The sequence below is a fragment of the Oryza brachyantha genome, chromosome 2 (assembly GCF_000231095.2).
Source record: "Oryza brachyantha chromosome 2, ObraRS2, whole genome shotgun sequence".
Classification (NCBI taxonomy): Eukaryota; Viridiplantae; Streptophyta; class Magnoliopsida; order Poales; family Poaceae; genus Oryza; species Oryza brachyantha.
Window position 1 is genome coordinate 9,284,284 of NC_023164.2, and position 21,901 is coordinate 9,306,184.

General features: G+C 50.4%; 2 protein-coding genes across 3 annotated transcripts; both read left to right on the plus strand.

The window, feature by feature from the left end:
- Positions 1 to 1,022: 1,022 nt before the first annotated feature.
- Positions 1,023 to 18,796, plus strand: LOC102700587 (fatty-acid-binding protein 3, chloroplastic). Of its 2 annotated transcripts, XM_040521450.1 has the most exons (5): positions 1,023 to 1,318; positions 3,366 to 3,464; positions 16,606 to 16,749; positions 16,823 to 17,037; positions 18,038 to 18,796. In XM_040521450.1, the coding sequence occupies exons 1-5, from the start codon at positions 1,114 to 1,116 to the stop codon at positions 18,197 to 18,199; spliced, it is 825 nt and encodes a 274-aa protein (XP_040377384.1). In that variant the 5' UTR covers positions 1,023 to 1,113; the 3' UTR covers positions 18,200 to 18,796. The 2 variants fall into 2 exon arrangements, 1 of the variants encoding a protein (XP_040377384.1); XR_005811199.1 differs by lacking the exon at positions 1,023 to 1,318 and having other exon boundaries at positions 3,401 to 3,464; positions 16,020 to 16,749; positions 18,038 to 18,792.
- Positions 18,797 to 20,103: 1,307 nt separating this feature from the next.
- LOC107303375 lies at positions 20,104 to 21,560 on the plus strand. Its single transcript, XM_015843540.2, has 2 exons — positions 20,104 to 20,619; positions 21,254 to 21,560. The coding sequence occupies exons 1-2, from the start codon at positions 20,104 to 20,106 to the stop codon at positions 21,302 to 21,304; spliced, it is 567 nt and encodes a 188-aa protein (XP_015699026.2). The 3' UTR covers positions 21,305 to 21,560.
- Positions 21,561 to 21,901: the final 341 nt, after the last annotated feature.

The following is a 21,901-nucleotide window of genomic DNA, read 5'->3' on the forward strand; positions in this document are numbered from 1 at the left end:
AGCCAGTTGCACCGACGGCACGGCGCACGAAAGCTTGGCTTGTGGGCGCAAGCGCGGACAGCCAGGCACACGGCGAGCTGGCCGTGTCCGGGCTGGGATGTTGGTCGCCTCCGCCTCCGCCGCTCAGCCTTTTCCTTCGAGGCGAAAGAAAGAGCCTCCAAAGTGAGGTTGGTTTTGACAATAAGTTGAGCACCTACAGAATTTTATTTCTCCCCTTGCATAGTCATATTTTTTAGCTATAAGGTAATGTTTCTCTCTCCACTCCTTAACAGCATAAATATACTCTTGTGATATTACTCATCTGTATAATTTTTTATCCTAAATATAACATCCTAAAATATGACTTTTACCACTGTATTACTCATATTGACTTGGCTTTATTATCACTCCTCTATTTATTACATAAGACTTTATATCGTGTCTAGATTTAATATCTGATTAATGCATATAATTTATATATGTGTTTAGACTCATTGATATCCGTACAAATTTAAACAATGCTCGAAAGTTTTATATTGCTATATGTAGGAAGCATATTTAGGATGGGAAAGTACTTATGTTACGTGCTATTTAAACTTTGACCAATTTTATCTTTGCAAATTGCAGCATGTACATAAATATTTGAAAATGTATCGTATTCTTACTGAAGTTTCTACATAGTACACATAACTACATTACTTTTGTTTATCAAAATTTGACAATTTGAAAAACTATTAGGGGCAAAATTAAAACACACTAGTCAATAGCGATGAAGGTATGCCTGTTTGAAATCTTTGAAGATTTTCGATTATGTAATTTTTTATAGCTATTTAATGATAGAAAAAATGGATTATTCTTTTAAGAAAAACTAAAGTCAGATTAAAAACTTTTAGATAGAAAATTTATAAACTGAACGTAAGGCTCGAATACGTGAGAAATCTGCGCACAAAAAAGACCTGGGCATCGATAAGGGGTGAAAGAAATCCGTTGACCAAGTAAACGCTTCCGTGGGGCCCCCTTGTCGGATAAGGCTGGCTGCACCATAGCTTCGTCACGAGCACCTCTCCGGCTCTCCGCGTCTCCACTCCCCACTCGCTCTCCGGTCGCCGCTCCGCCGCGCAGCGCCGCCGCACGATGAACGTGGTAGTGCCCGTCGTGTCCTCCGCGCTGGCTGGACCAGCGGCCGCCAGGCCCGCTGCTGGGTCCGTCGTTCGCCTCCGTCTGCCCCACGGCGGGCTGGCCGGCTCCGCGTCCGGACTTGCCAACCGCTACCGCTACCGCGCCGCGCACGGCGGCGCCCGGAGGCTCCCGATCCCGTACGCAGCGGGGGGTGACGCAGGTGAGGGGCTCTAAGGCATTTCTCGTTTGTGGAATCATACCTACGGCCTTTAGGATTCAGAAATGCGGGTCTTTTTGGGGGCGAATTGGGGTTATGCTGATATTGGAGAGTAGGATGTGTAGGGCACCGAATGCAGTTAAATATTGTCGTGGGGAGACGTTGCATTGTGCAATGGCCAAGCTCTGGATGGTATAGTGACCGTGATTGCTCGTTTTTTTTTTCGTTTCGTTGATGATCAGGAGGTTACTGGATTTATCGCCCCAACCCCATTACAACTTTCTAGTCATGATCAACAAGCTTCTGAATCCATAAACTTTAGGCCTACTTGTGTGCCTTCAATTACTTTCTTGCAATTTAGTTATTTTTCAATGTTTCTGTACTAAATAATAGTAGAGTAAATTTCATAAAACCACAAAGATTAAGCATTTTCATTTTGCTACTGTACCAAGTTAAATTGGTTAAGGGTGTGGTTTTGTGAGATTTATTCTAAATAGTATAATTACCATGTGAGTCTAATATATCAAAATAGAGAATGCATCATTGATACATTTTTATTCTGGAACTTATTGTATATTTAAATTGTTGCCCACCTCAACTTCGGGCCCTGTTTTTGTTGTTAAATACTATAGGCTTATCGATTGTGACAAAAATCTGAAAAGATAACTGAATACATAGAAAAGTTGATGATTTTGCAACCAACTGGCTGGGAAACTTTTTGTAATTGTGTACAAGCTAGAGCATATGTATACTGCTTGATTAGTCAAATGAAGGAAGGTACAAACTGTGGCACCTAGGAATGATTGTTAACAGTGTGTGGATTCCAAACTACCACACTTCAGTTTTGTTTCAACCCATTAGAGTTAATTACCCTACTTTCTGCTTTCTGACACCGGATAATTTAATAGCATTCAGTGTTCCCCTTTGTGGATGCCAAGGTCACAGAGCAGATTTTTCCTGCTATGGTCTGTTGTAGTGCCAAGAGTAAGATTGATATTGTGTTTGAGGAACAACTGCATAAATTTTGATTCCTTTTTGTGTGTTTGTATGTGCAATGTGCATGCACAAAGCCTAGTTAACTGACATAACATGTAGTTCGTAGAGTTTTTCCCTCAGACCAAGCTTGCCACCTGTTAATAAACCAAATGTACCAGTTGCATTCTCGTGAGTTCATCCATGCAATCAAGGATGGTAAAGAGCATCATGTCTTATAGAAATGTTCAAGTATGCAGCAGTCCTGCTTTCCCTTACTGCTGATAAGAGCCATTCTGTTGGATATGCATTTACTATGATGTGCAGAATACGCGATGATACCCAAAATAGTTATTCCACAGAGTGTATGCACATTAGACATGATTCATTAATGCTTTTGATAGAGGGAAATATTTAGATTAGAAGTTGTGATTTTGTTGGTCAAGATTATCATGAAGTAATATAACAGGCTTATATAGAATATTACTACCGCTCTATTGGCAGAGCATATTATCTTGTGTTTGAAACTTCAGAGAAGTATCTTTTGAAATTACTAACGGGGTATGTGGCTATTCGCTGTATTCCTGAATAGTTGACATTCAAGAATTCACACATGAAAAAATGACATCTTTACAGAAGATCAAACTGCTGTTCCATTCCCTACTCTCTAGGATAACCAGTTCCCTGTTTAGCTATTTGACTAATATGCACATCGAACACTAGTGGATCAAGAGCTGGTTATGCCTGAGCACTTGTGATATACTTGTGAGTTGTCTAATTTGTCAGGAGGGTAAATTTTAAATATACGTGGCATTATGCAGTGAGGAGTATATACTATGAAGGGAGGAGTATATACTATATAAGTAAATGCTAGTGAATGAGGAAGGATGAAAACTTGTCTGTAAAAGTTAATGAAATGCATTTAGGAACATATTTTGAAAGTTTTCGCTTATATTCTAGAACAGAGGGTGTATCATCTATGTTTTCCATCAGTTTCTGCCATTTGGATTTCCAATAAATGATTTGTAATATCTTAATCATAAGAAGTCGCATCATACCTTTTATACTCTGTGTGTAGTTGGCGATGCTTTTGTTATAGAAAGCACAACAAATGTGAAATTTCCTCGAGAGATAGCTGTTCCAGGCTGCACAGAACCTTTAATCATTCTTGGAACAGGTACATTTTCTTGTCCTATTCCCTATGAGATTAAATCAGCATTATTATGCTTTACTTCGCATGCATAGAAATACCTCCTAAGTTTGGTTCTGTAACAAATATTGTCAATCAATTTCTTTGGCTGACTGACACAACATGAAGGACCATTTGAATTTTTTTCATCAGTCATTACATATTGCTTCTGTAGTTAACTATAATGGACATTTTGTTGGGAAACTGTCCAAAATATCTGCTAGAGTTCATTGAATATGTGTTATCTCAAATAACCATTTGTCTGTTAACAACTGAGCTGATTGTCTCTTGTTCTAGGAATAATTTGTTGGTGTATGGCCTGTGAGGCCTAGTAGAGCCCATTAGAGGCCCATGTATCAGTGTACTTATCCCCCCTTTCTAGGGTTGGGCCAATGGCAATTCAGAAATTATTCTAACATGGTATCAGACTAGGGTTTCTCCCTTTCTCTCTCCTCCTCCACCCCTCTCAGCCGCCAACCACCAGGGGGCCCACCCGCCGCCGGCGAGCCGCCGCCCCCCTCCTCCTCCTCCTCCCCCTTCCCTCCCCTCCCACCCTCCTATACTGCCGCTCTTGCCGCCGCGCTACCGCCTCTCGGCGTCGCTCCTGCTGCCGCCGCCGCGGGGGCCGCCGCCGCTGCCAACGCGGCCACGGCAGCCGTGGGCACGCGCGCGGGCGGGGGTGCCGGGGGAGCCACGGGCGCTTCCGCTGTTGCCACCCTGACCGCCGTCGCCGCCGTTACGGCTGGGCCACCCACGGTCGCGCCTCCAGACGCCTCCCTCCCCCCGGCTGCTACCGCTGCCCTGCCCCCGGCCGTCCTGCCCTCGGCTGCCCCTGCCGCCGTCCTGCCCCTGGCCGTCCCTGCCGCCGCCGCAGCCGGCGCTGCTGCCGTGGCCGGCGCGTCGCCACCTGCTGCCGCCGCCGCCGCCGCAGCCAGCGCTGCTGCCCTGGCCGGTGCGCCGCTGCCGCGGGATGCCGCCGGCGTTGCCACCGCTGCCGGTCTTGCGGGCGCGGCTCCTTCCTCAGCGTTTGCCCGCCTTGGCCTGCCCCCGGGCTTCTCCTACACCGGCTTGGGCATGCCGCCGGAGCTCCTTGCCGCCGCTCCGCCTTCGACGATCGTCCGGGACCGTGCCGCCTCTGCAGAGTCCGCCCTCGCGGCGGCTCTTCTCGCGGCAAAAACCGAAGCCTTGGCGGCTCAAGAGCGGGTCCAAGCGGCCGCCCTCGCCTGGGAGTGTGAGCGCGCTGAGGCGGATGCCCTCGCTTGCCGGGTTGCCGAGGCGGAGCACTTCCTGCTCTCCACCGGGACTCCGCCGATCGTCCACGTCGCCGACACCGCCGCCTCGTCTTCTCGCCCGCCCCAGCCCGATGCTCCTCCCCGCCTTGACCCGAGTGATCCGATGGTCGCCCAGCTACACCTCCAGGCGGTCGGGGTCCAAAACATTCGGACTCTGGTCTCTGTTGTCCTCGACACCTCGTCCACCTCTTACGGCCGCTGGCGGGACCAGGTCCTCGCCCTTTGTCGCTACGCCCTCGAGGATCACGTCCTTGCCGATGCTCCTGTTCAGGCGTGGGACGGGATCTGGCTACACCTCGACAGCATCGTCCTGTCTTGGATCTTTGGGACCATCTCCCTCGACCTCCAGGACATCGTCCGAACCCCTGGAGGCACCGCTCGCCAGGCTTGGCTGGCTCTCGAGGGCTAGTTCCTCGGCAATGCCAAGGCTCGGGCTCTCCAGCTGGACGCACAGTTCTGCACCTTCGTGCAGGGGGACCTCTCCGTTGGTGAGTACTGCCGGCGGATGAAGGGCATGGCGGATGCCCTTCATGACCTCGGCTGTCCGGTGAGCGACCGGATCCTGGTGCTGCATGTCTTGAGGGGTCTCAACAGCAACTACAACCTTCTTAGGACCTGGCTCCCTCGACAGCGACCCTTCCCCACCTTCCTACAGGTCCGGGACGACCTTAGCCTCGATGAGATCACCCGGGGCCTCACGCCAGGCTCGTCCACCTCCACTGCTCTCGTCACGACTCCGCCGGCTTCCTCAGTCCCACCTGCCACTTCTCTCCTTGGCGCTCCTCCCCCCGGGCCAAGCGGGGGTGGGGGGAGTCGCTCTGGACGCCGTCGTCGCGGTGGCCCTGGCGGTGGTAGTGGCTCTGGTGTCAGTGGTGGCTCCGGTGGTGCTCCACCGGCTGCAGCTACTGGGGGTGCTTCTGGTGGGGGCCGTGGGGGCGGTCGCGCCCGTCCCGCCGCGGCACCCGCTCCTGGAGGTGTCCCCTTGGCCATCCTTCAGCAACCCATGGTCAGGGCGCATCTCGATGTGGCCATTCTAGACTCCGGGAGGCGGGCCTCGCCCTCCCATGGCCATGTTTGCCGGCCCCGCTTCCCCAGTGTCCTGGCCTCCTCCTGCTCCGCCTAGCTAGCCTCCAGCCTGGCCGGGTGGGTGGGACCAGGCAGCCCTGGCTCAGTCCTTCAGCACCATGCAGCTGACTCCGTCGGTCAGCGCGGAGTGGATCGCCGATTCGGGAGCCTCGTATCACACCACTCCTGATGCTGGTATACTCTCCTATGTCCATCCCCTACTCCTTGTCCTTCCGCCATCGTGGTTGGGGATGGTTCCTGTCTTCCTGTCACCTCTGTGGGCATTGTTCCTGGCTCCTTTCGTCTTCCCAATGTTCTTTTTGCCCCTCAAATGGTTCACAATCTTCTTTCCATTCGCAAATTTACTGCTGACAACTCTTGTTCTGTTGAATTTGACTCTTCTGGTATTACTGTGAAGGATTTGGCTTCCCGGCGTCCTCTCCTTCGATGTGATAGCCAGGGTCCTCTTTACACCCTTCGTCTTCCTGCTTCCGCTGTTCCGCCATCGACTTCATCTCCGTCGAGCTGCTTTTGCCACTACTTCCTCCACGACTTGGCACCGTCGGCTTGGTCACCCCGGCCGCGACGTTTTGGCTCGTCTTCGTCGTAGTGCAGATCTTACTTGTACTAGAACGCCTGATGATCATTTTTGTCATGCCTGCCAGTTAGGTCGTCATGTTCGTCTTCCTTTTTCTTCTTCTTCTTCGCATGCGAGTCATGCCTTTGATCTTATTCACTGTGACCTGTGGACCTCTCCTGTCATCAGTCTTTCTGGCTTTAAATATTATCTGGTGATTGTTGATGATTTCTCTCATAACACTTGGACTTTCCCGTTGCGTGCTAAGTCTGACACTTTCTCCACCCTTCTTCATTTCTTTGCCTAGGTCGTCACTCAGTTTGGTCTCACCATTAAGACCGTCCGGTGTGAACGGCCGTGAGTTCAACAATCACGCCTCCCGTGCCTTCTTCCTTTCCTGTGGTGTTCACCTACGCATGTCTTGCCCCTACACCTCTCCTCAGAACGGCAAGGCCGAGCGAATGATTCACACTACGAATGATGTTGTGCGCACCCTCCTCCTCCAGGCCTCCCTTCCTGCCCGTTTTTGGGCTGAGGGGCTCCGCACTGCCACATACCTCCTCAATCGCCTTCCTTCCACTGCCTCCCCAGCTCCCACACCCCACCACGCTCTTTTTGGCACGTCCCCTCAGTATGATCACCTCCGTGTCTTCGGGTGCGCCTGCTACCCTAACACCTCTGCCACTTCTCCTCACAAGTTGGCGCCTCGCTCGACTCGGTGTGTGTTTCTTGGCTACTCCCCTGACCACAAGGGGTATCGGTGCTTCGATCTCACCTCTCGCCGAGTCCTTGTCTCCCGGCACGTTATGTTTGACGAGTCAGATTTCCCCTACTCCACTTCCACCACTCCCACTCCTGACCCTGAGCTGGAGTCTGTGTTTTCGACTGACCCGGTGGTTCAGCCACCTGTGTATCCCTTTCCTGCAGGTCTCCCGGGTACACCGCCACGCGTGGCCCTGGAGCCTCCTCCTACCTGGCCCCTGCTTGTCTACCGACGCAGGACGGCGCCGGCCACGGGTCCGGTGCTTCCACCTCCTCCACCCAAGCCGGCGATCCACCCTTGGGCTCGCTCTTGCCTCGACCCGGTGGTGTGTCATCCGCCCGTCGTTCATCGGGATCCTGGCCACACTCATCCCATGGTGACACGACGGGCGGCGGGTGTTCTCTGACCTTCGGCCCTCTCCGTCACTACAGATGGGTTGGGGCCCTTGCTGCTCCCCTCCTCTGTCCACGACGCCTTGGCTGATCCTCACTGGCGTCAGGCGATGGAGGAGTATGCCGCCTTACTTGCCAACCAGACATGGGACCTCGTACCGTGTCCGTCTGGTTGCAATGTGGTTACCGGCAAGTGGATCTGGACGCATAAGCGTCGTGCTGATGGTTCCTTGGATCGCTACAAGGCTCGTTGGGTTCTCCGGGGTTTCACTCAGCGGCTTGGTGTGGACTATGATGAGACCTTCAGTCCGGTGGTGAAGCCTGCCACAGTGCGCATGGTCCTCTCGCTTGCTCTCTCTCGCTCTTGGACTGTGCATCAGTTGGATGTGAAGAACGCATTCCTTCATGGCGCTGTCTGAGACAGTCTACTGCAGCCAGCCAGCGGGGTTGTGGATTCCAGTCGCCTGGATATGGTGTGCCGTCTCAACAAGTCACTCTATGGTCTGAAGCAGGCTCCTCGGGCTTGGTACTCCTGGTTTGCCACGTTCTTGGTCTCCATGGGGTTCACCGAGTGCAAGTCCGATACCTCCCTGTTTGTCTATCGTCGTGGCACCGACACTGCATACTTGCTGCTCTATGTTGATGACATCATCCTCGCTGCTTCCAGTCAGCCTTTGCTCCAGCACATCATTTAGTCCCTACAGCGGGAGTTTGCTATGAAGGATCTGGGTGTGCTCCATCACTTCCTGGGTGTCACTGTTGAGCCCCGTCCTTCCGGACTCTTCCTTCACCAGCGACAGTATGCCCTTGATATCCTGGAGCGCGCAGGGATGACTGACTGTAAGCCGTGTTCCACTCCTGTTGACACTCAGGCCAAGCTATCTACCGACTTGGGTGATCCTATTGCTGACCCGACTGCCTACCGGAGCCTTGCGGGTGCCTTGCAGTGCCTCACATTCACCCAGCCAGACATCACTTATGCTATCCAGCAGGTTTGTCTCCATATGCATGATCCTCGCGAGACACATCTTACTGCCCTGAAGCGTCTCCTCCGGTATGTTCGTGGCACTATCTGTTAGTATCTCTATTGTTACTCTCATTGGTGAGAGGATGACACTCAAACTTGGGGCAATTTTCTGTTTACTTATCACCAAATGTCATGCCCTTCCCGGGGAGGGTTGGATACATATTTATAGCTGCCTACTAGTCTAAAAGATGCTGTCCTAGAGCATCTCAACAACCTGTCCTAGAGCATCCTAACCACCTGTCCTAGAGCATCCTAACAACCTGTCCTAGATGCTGTCCTAGCAACTAAAAGCTGAAAAACAAGGGTAGGACACCACAAGACCAAGACCAAGCAGCCCAAGACTTATTCCTTCATTCTCCCCCTAAGTCTTGTGCGTCGTCTTGTGAGAAAGTTGAGCCATCCCGATCCGAGAGCAAAGCTCAAGGAACTTGATCCTACCAAGGGGCTTGGTAAGCAGATCCGCAAGCTGGTCCTTGGTGTTGATGTAGCTTGCCTTGATGCTCCCTTCCTCCAAGCAGTCGCGAATGAAGTGGTATCTCACCCGGATGTGCTTGCTCCGTTCATGAAAAACAGGATTCCTTGCTAGGGCCAGAGCGGACTTGCTGTCCACCCTAAGCTCCACCACTCCAGTGTCTCGGCCGAGGAGATCACCGAGCAGTCGAGCAAGCCAGAGTGCCTGGGTCGAAGCAGTGGAGGCCGCTATGTATTCGGCCTCGCAGCTGGATAGGGCCACCACCTGCTGCTTGATTGACTGCCAGCTAACGAGGCACTTGCCGAGGAAGAAGAGAATCCCGCTCGTGCTCTTACTAGTGTCGATATCGCCGGCGTGGTCGCTGTCGGTGTACCCAATGAACTGTGCCTTTCCAGGGCACCTCGGGTAGTAGAGGCCGTGGTCGAGAGTCCTCGCAACGTAGCGGATGATCCTCTTCACAGCCTGCTGGTGCTCCGTCGTCGGTCGCTGCATGAACCGACTAACGTAGCCGACGGAGAATGCCAAGTCCGGCCGTGTGTGGGTGAGATAGCGAAGACTCCCCACAAGACGCCGGTACTGCGTAGCGTCCACCTCCTCCGCCGTGCTGGCCCGGCTCAGCTTCAGCCTCTCCTCCATCGGGGTGAGGGCTGGGTTGCAATCGTTGAGCCCAGCGAGCTCAACTACGCGCTTGGCGTAGACAGTCTGGCGAAGTGTGATCCCGGAGTCATCTTGGTGCACCTCGATCCCCAGATAGAAGGAGAGGGGCCCCAAGTCACTCATCTGGAAAGTGGCCTTCATGTCTTCCTTGAACGCTGCCACCTCCGTATCCTTGGTGCCGGTGATCACCAAGTCATCAACATAAACACCCACCAGCAGGGTATTTCCTCCATTTCCCCGCCGGTAGATAGCAGCCTCGTGCGGGCTTGGCTCGAAGCCCATCCTCTTGAGCGTGGAATCCAACTTGGCATTCCACGCCCTCGGTGCCTGCCGCAGGCCGTACAAGGCCTTGTGCAGACGTAGCACCTTGCCCTCCTTGCCGGGGATCGCAAAACCCGGCGGCTGGTGCACGTAAACCTCCTCCTTCAAGTCGCCGTTGAGGAACGCCGACTTGACGTCCATGTGATGGATGCGCCAGCCTTCCTGAGCTGCCAGCGCAAGAAGGAGTCGCACGGATTCCATCCGTGCCACTGGGGCGAAGGCATCGTCGAAGTCGATCCCCTCCTGCTGCACAAAACCACGTGCCACCAAGCGAGCCTTGTGCTTGACGATGACTCCGGCTTCATCCCTCTTCAGCTTGAACACCCACTTAAGAGAGATCGCACGATGACCATGAGGGAGGTCAGCAAGCTCCCAGGTGCGGTTCTCCTTAACCGCGTCCAATTCCGCCTTCATCGTGGCGCGCCATGCCGCGTGTCTCTCGGCCTCTGCGAAGGACCGAGGCTCGCCGTCGTCGCACGCAAGGTGCAACTGTTCCTCCAGGTCATGAGGCACCAGTCCTGGCACTGGCTGGTCGCCGAGGAGGTCCTCCATCGTACGGTACCGCAGGGGCTCTCCATCATGGTAGGCGTCGATGCGCTCCTCATCGTGTGAGAGCGGAGTAGCGAACTGCACCGGGCTGCGCTCGACGTGAGCTGGTGTTGGTGTGGACGTGCCCGGAGGGGTGGCTGGTGGTGTCGGAGTGCGTGGGGTCGCCAACTGTGGTGGTGTCGGCGTAGAGCGCGGCGCAGCCAAAGTCATGTCTCGAGAGCGTGGCGCTGCCGAAGTGGTGGGTGCTGGAGTTGGTGGAGAATCGGAGACTGGGGTAGGCACGCTCGGTGAAGGGGAGCTGCCCACTCCCCCAGCTTCCCTAAAGTGGATGTACTCGACAGTGAAGTCGTCATACGTCGGAGTAGAGCCGTTGTCCACCGTCTTGTCCCATGTCCATCCGCGCCCTTCGTCAAACACCACGTCGCGCGCCGTGCGCACACGCTGTGTCGCCGGGTCGAGGATGCGGTAGGCCTTCGAGCCTTCCGTGTAGCCGATGAACACCCCTGGGATGCTCCTGTCGTTGAGCTTGCCGATGTGGCCAAGCTCCTTGGCGAACGCGAGGCAGCCAAAGACTCGCAGGTGGGAGACCGATGGCTTGCGCCCATGCCAAGCCTCGTACGGCGTCCTGCCATCGAGAGCCTTGGTAGGTGAGCGGTTGAGGATGTAGACGGCCGTTACCACCGCCTCCCCCCAGAAGAGAGCCGGCATTCCTCTCTGCTTGAGGAGGGCTCGAGCCATCCCCACAACCGTCTGGTTGCGCCGCTCAACGACGCCGTTCTGCTGTGGGCTGTACGGCGCGGAGTAGTGGCGGTGAATACCTTCATCGGCACAGTACGACACGAATTCAGCCGCCGTGAATTCGCCGCCGTTGTCGATGCGCAGGATGCGCAACTTGCGGCCGCACTCCGCCTCCGCAGTAGCCTGCGTGCGCCTAATGGCGTCCGCAGCCTCTCTCTTGCTACCGAGGACCGTCACCCACATGTAGCGAGAGAGGTCGTCGACGAGCAGCAGGAAGAAGCGTCGTCCTCCTGGTGTGGCCGGAGTCACCGGGCCACACAAATCCCCGTGCACGAGCTCGAGCCGCTCCTTGGCTCGGAAGCTCGTCTGATGGGGAAAGGGGAGCCGCCTCTGCTTCGTCAACACACAGACGTCGCAGAACTGCTCCACGTGGTCAAGGCATGGCAGGCCTCGCACCATCTCCTTGGTACTGAGCCGCTTCAGAGCCTCGAAGTGGAGATGGCCGAAGCGCTCGTGCCACTGCCACGCCTCGTCGTCCCGGCGGGCGACGAGGCACACGGGTTGTGCTACCTGCACGTTGAGGATGTAGAGTCGGTTGTTGCCTCTGGTTACCTTGACAAGGAGGCGACCACGGTGCTCCCCGATCTTGCGCCGATCCCAAATCCTCATGACTCCGTTCTTGATCACCACGCATGAGCCTTTCTCTTCTTCCAGCTGTCCAATACTGATGATGGAGTTCCTCAGCGCGGGGATGTAGTAGACTCCGGTGAGCAGCCTGTGCTCGCCGGACTTGGTGGTGAAGATGACGGAGCCGGTGCCCTTGATATCCACGCCAGAGGCATCCCCAAACTCGACGAAGCCTCGGACGCTGGGATCAAGTTCGGTGAAGAACTCCCGTCGACCGGTCATGTGATGGGTGGCCCCGGTGTCGAGGACCCATCCATCAGTCTTGTCGTTGGAGTCGTCGCCAAGAAGGGCTCGTGCCTTCGGCTCTTCTAGGTGGAGGAAAGCCGATGCGGCCGGTGCCGCTGGAGATAGCTCGATGCTTGCGTGTGCCAGGAGCAGGGCTGGTTCTTCCTCCACTTGTGCGGCGTTGGCTTGGCCTTGTCGTGGTTGTCGGCAGTCCTTGGCCCAGTGGCCAGACTTGCCACAGTTGCGGCAGGCGTCGTCTCGCGTCGGCCTGCGGTTGCCGGTGGTGCCGCCCTGGACGCCTCCGCGGGCTCCACCCCGGATGCGTCCTCGCAACCTGACCCGGACGCCTCCGCGCCCCTTGTGCAGATTGCCGCGCTTGCGGCCGCCTACCGAGGAGGACTCCCCCTTTTTCCCATCACCCTGGCAGGCCTCCCACTGCTCCCGAGTGAGATGGAGCTTCCCGCCAATGGTGATGGGCCCGGAGAGGGGCTGTGGCTCATCGCCGTCGACGACCTTGAGGCGACCAATCGCCTCCTCGATCGTCATCGTGGAGAGGTCCAGCAGAGACTCGATGGAGCGGGCAATCTGCTTATACTTCTCTGGGATGCAGCGGAAGAGCTTCTCGACAGCTCTCTCCTCGTTGTAGGTGTCGTCGCCGTACTGCACCATCTTCTGCAACAGAGTGTTGAGACGGAGGGCAAAATCATCGATGTCCTTACCTGGCTTGAAGGCCAGGTTCTCCCACTCCTTGCGGAGTGCTTGCAGCGTGCTCTTGCGGGCGCGATCGCTGCCGATGCGTGCCGCAGCGATGGCATCCCAGGCCTCCTTGGCAGTCCGCTTTTGCGAAAGGGAAAACTGCATCTCGGATGGAACTGCAGCGATGAGGGCATCTAGCGCCCGTCGGTCTTCATCGTAGTCGACGTCGCCATACCGAACTGCCTCCCACATGTGCCGCACCTGGAGCCTCACCCTCATCACCGCGGCCCACTCGATGTAGTTGGTCTTGGTGAGGGTAGGCCACCCACCACCGGGACCAAAGTCCCTGACCACCGCTTGGATGCCGTGGTAGCCATGGCGCCGGTCAGGGGAGGGAGAGTCGCGCTGCCTGTGAGGGCCGCGCTCTCCGTAGCCGCCGCGGCGTGTGTTCTCTGGGTTGCCGCCGGCACGCCTGCGCCCATCTGGGCTACCGTTGCCGCACGCGCCCTCGCTTGGGGCGCCGTCGGCGGATGCGTGGTCCCCTGGACCGCCGCCGCCATGGGGGTGGGCTGCTGCCCACCGTATTGTCCGCTCCCGCACCCTTCCTCTCGCCAGCTCCTCAAGGTCCCTGTCGGCGGTGATGTCGCCAACGATGGAGCCGTTGATGCTGCTACGCAAGGTCTCAACCTCAGCCTCCGCCGCACGTGCTGCATCTTCCGCCTCCTCTGCTTCTGCCTCCGCCCTGATCGCCGCCAACTCCGCTGCTGCCAGCCTTGCTGCCCTTGCTGCTGCTGCTGCGGTCTGTGCCGCTGCTCGCCTGCGCTCTTGCGCTGCAGCGAGCTCGGCGTCCTGCTGACGTCGTGTGCTCGAGGCGCCCGAACGCCGAGACTGTCCGTCGGACATGGCGCGCCTCCGGGGGGCTGCTACGTGGAGAAGGGAAGGGGAAAGGGGAAGGAGGAGCAGCCAGTGGTGCTGCTGTTGATGGTGGCTGAGTGCTCACTCGAGCTTGGGAAGGGGAGGAGCAAGAGATGTTCAACCTACAGGAAAGTGTGGCTCTGATACCAGATGTTAGTATCTCTATTGTTACTCTCATTGGTGAGAGGATGACACTCAAACTTGGGGCAATTTTCTGTTTACTTATCACCAAATGTCATGCCCTTCCCGGGGAGGGTTGGATACATATTTATAGCTGCCTACTAGTCTAAAAGATGCTGTCCTAGAGCATCTCAACAACCTGTCCTAGAGCATCCTAACCACCTGTCCTAGAGCATCCTAACAACCTGTCCTAGATGCTGTCCTAGCAACTAAAAGCTGAAAAACAAGGGTAGGACACCACAAGACCAAGACCAAGCAGCCCAAGACTTATTCCTTCACTATCGACTACGGCCTGGCCCTTCACCGGTCTCCTTCCACTGAGCTTGTCATTTACACTGACGCCGATTGGGCTGGTTGTCCGGATACTCGTCGCTCCACCTCCGGCTACGCCGTCTTTCTTGGCAGCAACCTTGTCTCCTGGTCATCCAAGCGACAGCCTGTTGTCTCCCGCTCCAGTGCCGAGACGGAATATCGAGCCGTTGCTAACAGCGTGGCTGAGGCATCCTGGCTTCGACAGCTCCTAGCGGAGCTCCACAGTCTGCTCGCCAAGAGTACCGTTGTCTACCGTGACAACGTCAGCGCCGTCTACCTCTCCACCAACCTAGTTCAGCATCAGCGGACGAAGCATGTGGAGATCGGCTTGCACTTTGTTCACGACTGGGTCGCTATTGGGCATGTTCAGGTCCTTCATGTCCCGACTACCTCCCAGTTCGCTGACATCTTCACCAAAGGACTCCCCTCCTCGACCTTCTCGGAGTTCTGTTCCAGTCTCAACGTTACCTGTGGCTAGTTGTGACTGTGGGGGGGTGTGTGTTCTTGTGTCTATTTTACCTCTTGTCCAATCTCGAACTCCGCTGCGCCGGTAAGTTCAGACTGCGGGGGGGTGTTGGTGTATGGCCTGTTAGGCCTAGTAGAGCCCATTAGAGGCCCATGTATCAGTGTACTTATCCCCCTTCCTAGGGTTGGGCCAATGGCAATTCAGAAATTATTCTAACATAATTTCCCCTGTGGATGCATCTAATCTAACTGTTTTAATACTATGTACCAGTTTAGATTACACGGTGTTATGCTAAACATCATGATCCAAATTACTCAAGGGTTCTTAGTAATCTAAGAAAATTTCATGAATAAATAGTCGACCACAAGCTTGGAGCAGCCTCATGCTATGTGCATGGCTGGATGGTCTAAATACCAGAGTGTATATAACTTGACCTTGACCAGTGGCCAGAGAATTTCCCACACCGTGTCCTTTAATACTCTGAGCTGATGTCATAGGCAGGGGCCGAGGGATCGAGGCCCATGGACCCAACCCTGCGAGTGAACAGTACACGTGTTACTGTAGCGATAAGGATGGGATTGTATCGTCATTCTAATCAAGCAATGAATTAGAATTAGTTTTCCCCAATCTAAGTCCCTCTCTCATCCCTAGCAGTCGTCCCGCTCGACTATCCTCCCGGCGGTGTTTACCCCCTTTGAAACCTAGCCCGTAGTGTCATAGGTAGGGGCCGAGGGATCGAGGCCTATGGACCCAACCCCGTGAGTGAACAGTACACGCGTGAACAGTACACGCGGTACTGTAGCGATAAGGATGGGATTATATCGTTATTCTAATCAAGCAATGAATTAGAATTGGTCTTCCCCAATCTAAGTCCCTCTCTCATCCCTAGCAGCCGTCTCGCCCGGCTATCCTCCCGGCGGTGTTTACCCCCTATGAAACCTAGCCCATAACAGCTGACTCAAGAAGGAAGGAAGCTTAGGTATTTTGTTTATTTCTTGCTTGAAAATAAATTTAGGCCTACCACAGGGAGGTTGCCTCCTAACATTATATATAGTATCAAACTAAACATTAAGCTGGAAAACTAGATTGGTATTAAACAACTCACCAATTATGTAGGAACTATCAATAGATACTATTGTTTTTCTTTTATCAGAATATATATTGTTGGGTTCCTACCCCTCGTTACTGCAGTCTGGCAAAGTACTGCAGGTTCAGGTCACGTGGATACTGGACAGCATTTTTGTGGTACCAAGGACAAAAGCACGTCAGTGAACTTTCATGCCTGGTTCAAACAAGGGTGAAGATATGGCTTGTACAAGTTTGAACTATGAAGCCAACTTCTTTTACTTTGAACCCTAATATAACTGCAGATAATCAAATTGGCCATAACTTCTGTGTTTGTCTAAAGATAAAATGGTTAGTGAAATTTGCAGAAGTAAACAAGCTCTAGAAACACTTCCTTGATGGCATACTTTCTCTAAATGTAATATATCAAGAAAGAAATTATCAGTCAAAGTTGTCTTTTTTCATGAGGGATGGCCACTCAGCAAGGTAATGAAAGGCACACAACAGCTAGGCACACATCAGCAGCAGACCTTCTGTATAGAGATTTCCTTATCTTCATGTTAGATTTGGCTTGTTAGCTACACCCTCTTCCTATGTGAAAAAAAAGCAATCTAATCTGCATTGCATGATTTTGTGTGTATAAATGGATAAAAGAATATTTTAAATTTAACCATTAAATGTCACATTATATCGATTACAGTTTTCAATTTGAATTTTAGCCCACTTCTAGGTTACAGAGAGAAATTCTTTCTAAAAATATATGCTGCTGCATTCTATGTTGATTGCTCCATCGGTGTTGACACTGCGCGATGGAGAGAAAAGGTTGTTATTGAGACCTTTGATGCTTCCTCAGTTTTTGACTCCATTTTTAAAGGTAAGTACCAATTGCCGATGAAAAATTCTCACAAACTCATAGTGTTAGCTGATGGAAGCTGTGTGTTGTGCAGCACCGGTTGTGAAATCATTGAGTATAATTCTCGTTAGAGATGTTGATGGCAAGACATTTGTGAAGGCTCTAGATGACATCATTACACGGCAAATAAAAAAACCAAGTACTGAGGAAGAGCATAGCTTGTCAACTTTCGAGAAAGCCTTTCTAGGGCGTAGCCTCAAACAAGGAACAACTGTCTATCTAACTTGGCTTGAACCCTCGAGACTTCTGGTGAGTTGCATTCAGTTTTGATTTAACATGACATTTAAAGGTTGGATACATCATTTTCCATTTTATTTTAAAAAAATCTGAAGTTTCTCAAAAAATAACTGTGGTGTTCAGTACAAGTGTGGATGCCATCTTTCATGCACGGACATATCTGCCATGTGCAAACTCATTATTACGTCATGTGTAATTAATAAGGGTAATGCCTGTTACCAGAAACTTAAGCATAGAAAAAGCTTGAACTTCAATGTGTTATTATTGGGTATGGTTCGATAGGATGAAATGCAAGAGGATATTTAGTGCTTCAATGCCCCTATCTCTTGAAATCTGAAAAAATAAACTCATATGGAAAATTAGGAAACAAACAATATTATTAGGCATCCCACAAGAAATTGAATCTTGGTAATATGATTTTATTTGTTTCTCCTGTATACATCATGTTATTGTGATGCTATTGTCTTCTATGGAGTAAACTGCATTTTACACTGGATAGTGTTATGAGCTTCATTTTACACTGGTTTATACAAAATTATCACTTTCCACCACTGTAATCAGTTGGGTACAAACTGTTGCTCGCCATGCCTTCACTGTTGCCAACAAAGGTCAAATTTCCCTATACAAAATTTTATTTGGTGCTGGTAACAATGGTCAAGCTCTATTCAGGGTTAAAGAGGGCTTTAGTTCTGCTGGCTACTAAGTTACATTCAAATAATCAAATGCTTTTCTAAAGTGTTCTGCCACAAGTTTTCAAGGTTACGGAAATCCAAGTCAGATTCTAACACCTATGTCAGTGTCAAGATTGCATCGGGTGATAGAGTGATGGCATCGCGGTTATTTGTGAACAAATATCTAGCACCCCTTTTTACATGAACAAGTATCTAGCACCAAGCTCCAAGAATGCAAATCAATACCTTCTTATCTTTTCTTGCAATGAAAATTCAATGAAACAAGTTTGCAGAAGAAAAGAATTTTTCAGGGCTCAAAACTGATACTTCTGTTGCTGTAGATCTCAATTGCAGGAAACCAAGATTCATCTCAAGTTGACGCTGAAATCACGTCAGCCACCGTTAATTATGCTCTATATGATGGCTTCTTCGGTGGTACTCCAGTATCCCCTACTTTGAGATCTTCTACTTCACAACTGCTAGAAGCTATTCTTACAAAGTGACAGATTAACCAAAATAATGGTTCGCTAATGCCTAATGGGCGAAGTCTAGTTGGTCGTGGGATCATCCTCGAGTACAAATTTTCATCTTGGATTTTTTTAATTTTTTTAACGTTTGGCTATTTATATGAATATCTAATTAAATTCAAATACATTTCAAACATGAATATTGGTATGGTGATATATATCTTCTTACCAGAAATATTTTAATTCCTTTATTAAGCGTATTGGAATTTTGTAAACGATATATACCTTACTATACTAGATTCACCTGGGATGTTTCATGTGATCAGAAGATTGTCAATTTTGCTATTTCGCTGGTCGTCTTATATCTCTGCTACATAGAAGAGAGGGGCCATCCCATCTTTCATCCCTCCTATCACGCGTGAGTTTTCCTTCTCTTCGAAAACAAACCACTCTAAGAAAACTGATGGAACCAAGCCAAAAAAAAAAAATCCGAACTATTGAAAAAAAAAGTGCTCCACAAGAAAACTGAGGGAGAATACTGGAATAGAAAAGTAAAAAAAAAAGTGAACTAGGTGAAACCATCGCCCCCGTTGCAGCATACCGTCATGTCACTAAATGATTTTTAAAATGGTAGAATTATATGATGAATTTTTCTCTAACCTCGATGGAGATGGAGTTGTTCACGACTTATTTACCAGCCACCTAAAGTTGTATTTTGGTGGTCAACCGAGTTTTTTATTTTTGAACTATCTGATTGTAATTCTTGACTGATGTTCGAGGTAATCCCCTTTACAATTTGAGAGTGCAAACAACTCAAACTCATGTAGTAGAATTCGAAGAATTGTAGTCTCGTAAACTGATGGATTATCGTAATAGTTTCATTTGTGGTTTGTTGAAGCTGAGGAGGACCTACAGTTTCAAGATGGAACAAAGGGAAGCCAATTGATTTACTTCCTGGTAAGGGAGATGTGCAAGGACTTGTTCGGTTATCCCCGAGTCCCGAGAGGGAGGTATAAGAGAGAATTAAGTAGGAATAATAATTCTACAACATAATAGGTGTGAAATAAATCTTCTTTAAGAAGGGATTAACCAAACAAAACCTCAGGGGCAAATGCCGCAAATCAAATAAGGAGGATCGGTAACACATGGTATGAAGGGTTGTTGAGCCTCCTGGGATGCAGTCTTATGAAGTGCATTTTTTTTCCATGCATAACATTAGGCTCTACCTGACTATTAGTATTTGATCCAATTGTTCTCCTAATTTGGGGTGACGTGGCTCAGACTAAAGGCATGAAATTGCAATTAACTACACTAAGTTGGGATGAATTGTATAGGTAAATTATATTAGGGTATGCTAGAGAGGTTTGGCCAATCAATTCAACCTTGGTCGGGGAATTTTGTGCAGCTAACAAGTGGCAATAGGAGCAGGGAAGGAAAAAAAAAAAAAGAGAACAACGCTTTGCCTCTACATTTCCTCAGGGTTTAGGGTAGAAACTGTAGGCCATCTCCTCAGCTTCAAGAAACAGGCCCACCAAGAAAAACTATGAATTAAGAGTTGGGAATACTAACGTTCCAGCCAAGAAAGGCACATGAATCGCAGTGAATCGCATGCAGCTATTATCATCTAATTAATGTGCAGGAGGAGATGAAGCAGTTAATTCATTCTTCCGAAATCAAACCCCACCATTTATTCTTTGGCGTCGCTTCGCTTGGGATATATACTCCCGATGCAAGGAAAAGAAAAAGAAGAAAGCCCAAATGTCTAAAACTACCTTTCCCTTTTGCCGCCACTCGCGTTGTTAGGTTGGTTGCTTGCACCCGATACAAATTAACCAAACAAATTGATATGATGCGTAGCTAGCTCTCCTACTCCAAATCCCTTCGCCATCAGCCACGTTACGTTACGTGGAACACAACGCGCGTGCATGCGTACGGCTCCAATGGGGCACTGCATATCCATGCTGCGACGAAAGATGACGAGACGGCGGCAGCCGCCGGCGGAGCCGTTCGTCGTCAGAGGCGGCCGCCTGCCGCCGGCCGTGGCGGCGGAGAGCTTCGGCCAGCTACAGCTCCAGAAACGTGCCATTCACGGTGGCGGCAGCCGCGGCGAGACGACCAGACCGGGACGGCACGGCGAGAGGTTCAGGCATGAGGTTGACCCAGGGGTGCTGCTCGACGGGAGGCGGTGCGCGCCAAAGCTCGTCAGGTTGCCGTGCCGGGGCACGTGCTGCGGAACAACGGCCGTCGAGCCGGTCGCAACAGATCAGGAGAGGCCGCTGACGGAGGGGAGCTGCAGGACGCCCGTCGCGCCGCCCATGACGCCGATGAGGCCGGTGTGGCAGCGGAGGATACTGATGGGGATGCGGTGCGAGCTGCCGCGGTTCAGCGGGCTCATCCTGTACGACGAGCATGGCCGGCCGATCAGGGGCAGCACGCCGGGCAGGAGCCACCCCCAGGTTAGGCTGTGTTCGTTTTCCGAGAATTTTTTTTCTCGATTTTTATACTATTTTTTTCTAAACCGCTAAACGGTGCTTTTTAGGTAGAATATTTATGTACAAAAGTTCATTATCTTAGGTCTTGTTTAGTTCCAAAAAACTTTTCAGAAATATCGCATCAAATTATTGGACATCTAAATGAAGTATTAAATATACATAAACATTAAAACTAATTACACGGTTATGAAGAAAATGGTGAGATGAATCTTTTAAGCCTAATTAGTACATGATTAGCCATAAATTTTATAGTAACCCATATGTGCTAATGACGGGTTAATTAGGCTTAAAAGATTCGTCTCACACTTTTTTGTCGGAATCTGTAATTTGTTTTATAATTAGACTATATGTAATACTTCAAATGTGTGTCCGTATATCCGATTTGATGTTTTTAAAAAACATTTTGCAAATTGAATGAGGCCTTATTTTTCTAGAATAGTTTTTTTTTACTTTGAACTAGTTAATTTAATTGTTTAAATCATAAAATAATTGTTGAAACGTTAATCAACAGAATTTCAACCTAGAACTATTTCGACGTACACGTGAGAGTTTAGGACTCCAGTGAGCTGAAATCGACCATTTTTCTTGCATTTTTCAGTGGAAAAAGAGAACTGCCAAGGCTGGTACAACACTCAGGGACCTCCTATAGTCGCATGTCAAACGGCACAAAGACCTGAAGATATGATTCCGGCCTGCTTGTTATATTTTATTTCCCACTTACAGTAGAGCAGCAGTCATGCTCATGCTAGTTTGAAGCTGCGCACATTGATGCTATAGTTAACTTCAAAATCACTTTCCCCGAATACAACTACCCAAAATTGTACATTCTGTTTCCATTAGCAATCTGAAAGATGTACAAGAGGATTACCAGTAACATGCACATACATTAATTCTACTGTATACATGCTCCCTCCGTTTTTAATTGTTGATACAGTTGTTATTTGAAATTATATTTGACAATTTATTTTATTTTAAAAATATATGATTATTAATTACGTTTTATTATTTTCTTCATCTCTCATCTTTCTCCGTCTACGCCATGCCTATATCTAAATTTACTATACACGTGTATCTAAATTTACCCATATATATTTTTAAAGAGATTAGACGTTTCTAAACTAAACGGATATTAACCGATGGATATGGGTAACCCAATTGATAACAGAACTCATATGTGGGGTCCTACATATAAAAATAGATTAAAATTTATACAAAGTTATTCTTATACATAATAAATCATGCCACT